General features: G+C 39.1%; 1 protein-coding gene and 1 pseudogene across 1 annotated transcript; one reads left to right on the forward strand and one right to left on the reverse strand.

The window, feature by feature from the left end:
• Positions 1-2,309: 2,309 nt before the first annotated feature.
• On the forward strand, positions 2,310-4,558 carry LOC108868314 (annotated as a pseudogene).
• Positions 4,223-7,715, reverse strand: LOC103962370 (ATP-dependent Clp protease ATP-binding subunit CLPT2, chloroplastic). The gene is made up of 6 exons (XM_009375072.3): positions 7,706-7,715; positions 6,168-6,486; positions 6,009-6,047; positions 5,804-5,913; positions 5,051-5,230; positions 4,223-4,597 (listed from the first exon to the last, which is right to left on the reverse strand). Exons 1-6 carry the CDS (start codon positions 7,713-7,715, stop codon positions 4,440-4,442), a joined length of 816 nt encoding a protein of 271 aa, XP_009373347.2. The 3' UTR covers positions 4,223-4,439.
• Positions 7,716-8,791: the final 1,076 nt, after the last annotated feature.

Consider the following 8,791-nt stretch of genomic DNA (forward strand, 5'->3'; position numbering starts at 1 on the left):
GTTCCTACCCTTTTTTTACTCCAAATTCGTCCATCCACCTTGCTCCATATGCAAGCTATCCATATAAGCCCAAAACTGCCCTAAAAGGCTCAAAATTGCCTTTTCTTGCCAACTTTGTCATTAGGACCTACAAACACACAAAAATAGCTTAAAACACTATAATAAGTAGTAATTCACTAACTAAATGCAAGGAAACAACATAACTAAGTAGCATAAATATGCTCCTATCACTCATCCACTATTCCGTTTCTAATCTCATCCCAAAGCTCTTCAATACGCCTTTTGGAATTCGGTTTCGTAGTCTTCTTCCATAAACCCAGACGATACCGAGTCCCTTTCAATTTTTCACTTACTTGAAATGCGAAGGAACCCACTACCGATTCCTTCCAAGCAGCAGAAATAATCTCTCGACATTCCGACTTCTTCCCCCCATCGAGAATCATAGAAGAAATGCCGTGACCCTTTCAAAGAGGCTCCGTTAGAAGCCAGAATTAACATAGAGTGATTAGATCCCTCCAACACCACATGCTTAATTTTCACATCAAGGAACAAATTCACCCATCCCAAGGTCGCCACCCTACAATCGAGCCTTTGTTGAATCAAACCATCATCCTGCTTATTCCTCCAAGTAAAGGGATAACTTTCAAAACCCAAATCAAGGAGCTCATTATTCGCCAAAAAATCCCAAAAGTCGCTCGTACTCACCATGGAACGATAGTTCCCTCCTTCCTTCTCTTCGTCATCCATAATATCATTGAAGTCTCCAATCACCATGCAATTCCCCTATGAGCTACTGATCCACTTACTTAGCTTAGCCCATTGTCGCTTCCGTCTTTTATCATCCGTACTTGCATAGACTGCTGTCATCTTCCATTCCGGCTGAATCAGATCACTACCCACCCCCAATTCAATGTAAAAACTACTCCAAACAATGCTAGAGATATTCGCCACATCTTTCCAAAAAACACACAAACCTCCACCAATACCTTTTGGTTCCACCGGTTGCATAAAATCCATTTGCAACAACTTAAGTAAATATTTGTAGCGATTGCTTTTATTTTTTGTTTCCAACAAGATCAGTACGTTGGGTTTGTGGAGCCGCACCTGCTCCACCAGGGCATCAACTGTCAAGGAACCCCAAATTCCTTGACAGTTCCAGCATAATGTTTTCATGGCGACCGTGGAGACCCATCACGGCTGGTCTCCTCCGCCTCAGTAAAATAAAAGCTCGCTTATTAGGAATACAAGTATCATCCGTACCCATCCCCTCTATTTCCTCCCCTACTTCCTCAATTCTCCTTTTTTGACGCCTACCTTCTCGACTTATAGAATCAATAATGGGTCCCAATTCAAATGGATCCGAGTCCTGAGTCCAGTTGGTGAGGTTCTGCTTTAGCCCTGGCAATGCAATCGTGTGGCCCATTTGGTATGGGCGTACGTTGTTAAGCATGGTGGGAGATTTGACTGGGATGAGTTAGGACCAGAATTTCTTTTTAATATTCTAGCAGAAGATGCAAATGTAACTGTGCATATTTAAGTCTAATAAATTTCCTATCTTTCGTCAAAAAAAAAAAAAAAGGAATTCTTAATAAGAATTTGAAGCCTCCAAGGCATTGTACGTTTTGCATGTAATACTCTCCATCACAAGTTAATTTTTGTTCACTTTAATCCGTATTCGTTTACACCATTATTCATAAATCCAAACAAGTCATTCCTCGAGGATTCTAACTACATTCAACCAATGAAATAGTTGTGAGTACAAGTTGTGCACTATATGAACATCATAAGAATTTCTACTACTAAATTAACAACAATTGGATCTTATCATGATTGCGAATTTTCTCAACTAGTTAAGTTGGCCATTAGCCAACTTCTTATCATGTTAAATCAAGTTTCTTCTTATTCAGCATTAAATTAAAGAGGGGGAGCACATCCGTTCTGATCAAGTTGTTATGTCATTTTCAGAATGAGACAGAAGTTTTGATTAGCATTTTCATTCAATTATTTTGCCTTTTTTCTTTCTTTCGAGTTTACCTCTTGTATGTAGTTTGCTACAAGTGGTGATTTTCTTCTTATCACTATCATTATAACCTAAACAAATTCCACAAGTTTCATGAGATTCTATGGTGATCAATAAGCATGAAGGTTTAGTTTGGGCCCTTGCAGTATCATCACGCACTATAAATCGACCACCAACTCTCTGTCTCTCTCTTCTTTCACAATAGTAAGTTACAAAAGGAGCCTGTGAATTTTACTTCTTTTAGGAAACAAACATCCTCACGAAACCCATGCACCATAAATAATCAGTATTATCTCTAGAGAAGAAGGAAAACAAAAAACAAAAGCCAAACCTTCTTCTTTCCCTTTGAAAAAAATTATATTTAGAAGCCATTTAACAAACCCACCAATTCTTGCAAGCCATTTTTTGACAATGTCTGCAACAACAATATCACATTTTGAAGAGAAACCAACTGAGAAAGCCTCTCAAAAATGGCCAGGCAACTTCTTCAAAGTGATGCTTTTGGAGCTGAAAGTACAAAGGGGAATAGCTCTTCCTCTTGTGGCTGTGAACTTGACATGTTTGCCAAGATAGCCATCACAACAGCTTTTCTCGGCAGGCTCGGGGAGCTCCAACTGGCTGGTGGTACGCTTGGCTTCACTTTCGCTAATGTCACCGGCTTCTCAGTTTTAAACGGGCTCTGTGCTGCCATGGAACCTATTTGTGGTCAAGCTTTTGGAGCTAAAAATATCAAGCTCCTCCACAAAGCCCTTCTCATGGTAACTTTCTTGCTGCTTCTCGTGATGCTTCCTATTTCGTTCTTGTGGCACAACGTTGACAAAATCCTCATCCATTTCGGCCAGCAAGAAGACATTTCATTGGTGGCAAAGACGTACCTGTTTTATCTCCTGCCAGACTTGGTAGTTACTTCACTCTTATGTCCCATCAAGGCCTACTGGAATTCACAAGGCATCACAGTGCCTTCAATGTTCTGCTTGGGTCCAGCGCTTGCTTTTTACGTACCTGTTAACATCTTGCTTGTGAAAGCCAAGGGTCTCGATGGAGTTGCAATGTCTGTGCGGATCACTGATCTCATGGTTTTGATTCTACTTGTGGTGTATGTGTGTGTGATTGAAATTAAGGCAAAGGAAGGAGGTGGAACGAAGGGGGATGGCTTGATCAATGTGTCAGTGATTGGAAAAGGCTGCTCAAGCTTTGTGGACCTTGCTGCCTCACTACCTGCCTTGAATGGTGGTGCTATGAGATTCTGATGTTGCTAACAGTCCGGCTTTAGAAGGCCAAGCAGTCGGTAGGAGTTTAGCCATTGTATTAAACTTCGACTATCTACTATACTCAGTGATGCTTTCTCTGGCAACATGTGCATCAACACGCGCCTGCAACAAGCTTGGAGCAAACAGAGCAGGCCCTGCTTATCAGTCTGCATTTATGTCTGTTGTAGTGAGTGTGGTCTCGGGTTTCTTGGGCGGTTTGGTGATGTTAGCAGCCAGAGGAAGTTGGGGGTCTTTGTTCACCCACGACACGTGAATTTTAGGAGGCGTGAATAAGATGATGCCGCTGATGGCCTTAGTGGAGGTGGCGAATTTCCCTATAGCAAAGTGTGGAGGAATTGTCCGGGGAACAGCGCGGCCGTGGTTAGTCATGTGTGCAAATCTTGGTGGGTTTTACCTCCTGGCCTTGCCCTTAGGAGTTGTTTTAGCCTTCAAGGTTTCACTTGGGCTCAGAGGATTGTTGGGAGGGTTCTTAATTGGGATGGTTGCATGCTTAATTCTGTTGATAATTTTTGTTTTGAGGATCAATTGGAAGAAGAAGCTTGCAAGGAACAAACACTTACCTCGGTTGGTTGTCAAACACCAGAACTTAACAGAGATGGAAATCACAAAACTGTGGAGAGGGTTGATGATGCTGAAGTCTAAGAAATGAAGAATAACCTGAGAGAGGTCATCTCATCCCGGTAAAACTGGAACAGGTAACCGGCTTTCGGATCACCAACCATGAAACCATGACTCCGAAAGCTGGTTCTAGCAATTTTTTTTCTGTTTTTTTTTCAAAAGAGTAACTTTCTGTTAACTTCTGTATTTTGTGGGGTTATTTCTTCCTCATGAGTCCATATGTCAAATTGTAAGATAAACATCCCCTGGCATAAAAAGTGCGCAATTTATATGCAGTCAAGATATTGTTAGAGAGCAAGAGGCCACTGTGGCGTTGAAAATGCATATGAGGACGATCCAATTTCATGGCGGAAAGAATCCGGCTAACTCGCATGACATTCCGTATGAATAAACTTTTCTCCAATTTGCAAAATTAAACAAGAACAAATTCATTGTACAGGGATGAATTTGCAATACCATTAACATCGTTGTTCCCTCTTTGATAAAGAAATTTGCATCACAGATCGATCAATGAACACTAATCGAAGATATTATCCGTCGATGAATCCAGGTTTAGTACTTAAAGACTCCAGCTCCTTCGCTTTTTCTTCATTGAAGCCAAGGCCTGCCAATAACTTGTGACCCGGAGATTCCCCTTCATACCAAATGCCAAGAAGCAGATGAGAAGTTGTAATTTCCCCACTATTACCTGCAGTTCATATGTTAAGAAATTAAATCACGTAGACTTCATAGCGGACGAATACAAGTGGATAATTCTGATAAGAAAAAATGGTTATGTGCCCTTGGAGATCAACCAAACAATTCCGCAAGAGTACACGGCAAAAGTAGCAACACAATCTGCATTTCAGATAGGTCTTTTCTAGTTTGCAGTTGAGAATCACATAAAACAATATTTTAGATTTCGTTAATCATTCATTGAAACCATTAAATCTGATATTCCCCTATCTCACAAAGAACACATACAACTACTTTTCAAACTCCAAACGAGATATGTCTGTTGATAGGGTTTTACATGGCATTGGAATATAAAAAAAAATCCATCATTGTCGAAGAAATAAAAATTAACCACCACCAAAAAATATAAAAAAGAATTTCCAAAGAATAAAAAAAAATTTATGAATAAGAAAGCCTGGAAACTTACCAGATTTTTTCTTTTTATCAACAGCCCAATCAAGTACTCTTTGAGCTTCCTCAGTCAATGCTGGATGCTCAGGACTGAAAAACCACATGTCAGCTTTCCCGAGCAACTTGATTGTTTCTTCACGCACCTTAGTAAGTGTAATTCCATTTACCCGTAAAAATTTTGCCGCCAGACTAGTTCCTGCAGCTCAAAGCAAAGACGGCTAAGTATACTACATAATCCCTTCGGCGTATGTATGTGATAGGATCAGATACTCATAAGATTGTTGTCTTTTCTTGGTAAAGATGATAACAGTCTAAGTATCTTATATTTGCATTCCCGCTTAGCTTTTAATTGTTTTGGATCATACCTTCACTAATTTCACAATCACAAGTGATTATTGTGCATAAATTATAACCGTAGAAGCGTGCACACAACTACACGAGGCCCTTCTAACCACCACAATTTGCTAACTGAGCTTCAACATATGCAGTTCACATTATTGTCATCCACATTCCAAACTATATTATATCCTGCAACCATCGAAATTTCAAATTTTGCAGTTCTAGTTTTACGAATATTAGTCCTGTAATTCTATTGATTGTTTAACTCCACCTCAAAGTGTGATTCAACGTGATCGAAAATGGAATCACGACATAATTATAGCAGCAGTAACACAAATTATATGAAGATGATCACAGAAAAAACATTCAAAAAAAATAAAGTTACTTACCCTCAATGGTAAAAAGCATAGAATGGTAAAAAATTGCTTACCCTCAATGAGGATCCCCATGAGAATTGCTTCAGTCCCGGTAGTTGCAAACTTGAGCTTCCTGGCTTCTAATTCACCCATGGCAAATGACTTTATAGCCCTCCAAGACCACCTGCATCCACCCATCCAGTACCAAAACCTCAATCCCAACAATACCCAGAAACCAAAACCAAAAACCCACCAAAAAAATCAAACAAAAAAACTCACTTGGGCACTTTCTCAGTGGAAGAAACTATTCCCGCATTTCTGCAACGACCAAATCAGAAGCATCTGAAACAACAGCTTGGTCATCCAAAACGTGAAGAAATGTAAAATTGAAAATTCGAGAGAATTAGGGCGGTGGAGGTGTGAGAGAGTAGGACTTACGCGGTGGGGAGGCTGAGACAGACGGTGGCTGAGAAAGGGCGGAGCTTTGACTCTTGGGTTCTGACTCTCAGACTTGAGGGCGGAAGCGAGAGGCTGTTGGCACCCAGCCATGGGCTCAGCAAACTGTTGGGTCTTGAATCGGGTTTAGTTCTGTGATTGGGGATGAGGGCGGAGATGGTCGTTGGAAGCTTGGAGAGGAGTGAGCGGCCATTTGTGGAACAATATGGTGCTTCAGCGTTCAATTGGATAGGTGGAAGGATATGAGATAGGATGAAGAACAGGGCGTCGTTCCCTGTGGTTGTATATGGATTGGGCTGGCCTTCAACCCAAAGTTCACTTGCAATTGGGCCTTTCGTACTGTGGGTTGGGTGTGCACAGTCCGGATTCGATTGGTTTTACATCGAAACTACAAGTAATAGCTCATTTAAGAAATTCTTTTAAACAACACAAAAAGTTTTTAGAAAAAAATATTTTTGGAATCAATTCTTAGTAGAAATGCAAATTAATCCTAGAAAAGCACTTGAAATGCTTCAAACAAGAAGCAGGTAACTGATGCTGCTTGAAACTCAAAAACATTTGCTTTAAAAACGTTTGGGAAATTTTATTTAAACCCATTTAAACTCTTTTTACACCCAACTTAAAATTTAAATGTTAATTGTCTATTTTACCCTATTGTATAATTAATATTAAGTACAAAATGAAATTAATAATAAAACTCAAATTTATCAATAAACCCAAACACTATAATTAAACCCTACGATCACTCTTTGTTTATTCTACGTTCGTTCTGGCTAAAACCTTAATAGCTTTCACAGAGAAAAATAAGTTTTCTTTTATTGATGGATGGTAATTTTGAAGTTTTGAATCCTCCAATCAAGGTATGACTCAATTTATGAATTTTTTGTTCATTTGATTTCAATTTTTTAGACTGTAGAAGTTATTTACTGTAATTTTTTTCAACAAATACAACGAAAGCATCCTACCTTCCGGCTAAAACAACAACGAAAGCATCCAACAATGAAAAATGTTTGGTGTGAAAGGACCCAATAACTGGTTGAATTGCCCATAAGTGGACTCCTCGTTCGCTACTTTTATACTGATTGTTTTAATTGAAAGTTCAGTTTCTTAAGGCATTTGTAATGTTAAAATATGCTCAAATCCAGCACACTAATGATGCATGAATGAAATCGTTAATTGAGCAAACACAAGAAATCAACAAGCTTCTCTATTTTAGAAGTTTCATTTGTATACAATTTACACTGGTACGTTATAGGGCTTGTGTTAATGAGGTGAAAATTGTGCGAGTTGACACATTCTCAACAAGTCTAAGTGCACTTAAAACCCGTTAAATGAGACACCAGTTGAATTTCTATTGAAGCACTTAAAGCCTCTATCACTAGAAGCAAACCAAGTAATAACTTTTCCCTTATGTCGATCAGTCTTTGCTTGGTGCTTTAAAAGAAGATGTGTCTCTTCAAGAAGTTAAAGATAGTTTCTTTTCTATTGGTGCTTTTAAGGCTCCTGGGCCAAATGGTTACCTTGCTGCATTTGTTCAAAATTTTTGGGGGTTATGTAGCTTTGACATCCTTTGTCTTATTACTGAGTGTTTTAAGAAGGGCTCTATTCCAAATGGTCTTGGTAGTACCTTAATCACTCTTGTTCCTAAGGTTGATGGCCCTCAAGATATTTCCCAATTTCGTCCTATAAGTTTGTGTTCTACTTTGTATAAGGTAGTGACCAAGATTCTTGTTAACAGATTGAGACCTATTATGAAATCCATTATTAGCCCTAATCAAGTTAGTTTCATCCCTGGAAGACATATTACTGATAACATTATAATTGCACAAGAAGTTTTGCATACGTTTTCCATCACTGGAAGGGCTAGAGCTATATGGCTTGGAAAATTGATTTATCTAAAGCCTATGACAGACTTAGATGGGATTTTATAAGGGAAGTGCTTGTTGAAGTGGGTATTGATGATTTGACTGTCAAGCTTATTATGGATTGTGTACGTAAAGTGGATTACAAGATTTTAGTTAATGGGGAATGCTCAACCAGTTTTAGGCCGGAGAGAGGTGTTAGGCAAGGTGATCCTCTCTCTCTATATCTTTTTGTATTATGTACGGAGAAGTTAGGGCATCTTATCAGTGAAGCTGTCTCTAATAAATGTTGGAAGCCTGTCAAAGTGGCTAAAAGGGGGCCTGCCATTTTGCATTTTTTTTGCAGATGATATTATTCTCTTTAGCGAGGCTTCTATTTCTCAAGCTAAAGTGGTTAAACGTTGTTTGGACACTTTTTTGTCGTTTGTCTAGGCAACAAATTAGCTTTGAGAAGTCTCAAATTTTTTGCTCTTCTAGTGTGGATAGCAGTGTTGCTGATCTAATTAATGAAATTTGTGGCTCTCCAATTGTTCAGGAGTTGGGAAAGTATCTAGGTGTGCCTTTAGTTCATTCTAGAATTAATTCTAGCACCTATATAGAGGTTGTTAACAAGGTTCAGAGTAGACTCTCTGCATGGAAAGCCAACACTTTATCTCTTGCTGGAAGAACTACTCTTAGTCAAGCAGTTACTTCAGCTATTCCAGTTTATGTGATACAGACAGATAAGCTTCCAGTTAGCACTTA

Source organism: the organism of the source record quoted next, unplaced genomic scaffold (genome assembly GCF_019419815.1).
Source record: "Pyrus x bretschneideri cultivar Hongxiangsu unplaced genomic scaffold, Pyrus_bretschneideri_v1 Contig14, whole genome shotgun sequence".
NCBI classification, from domain to species: Eukaryota; Viridiplantae; Streptophyta; class Magnoliopsida; order Rosales; family Rosaceae; genus Pyrus; species Pyrus x bretschneideri.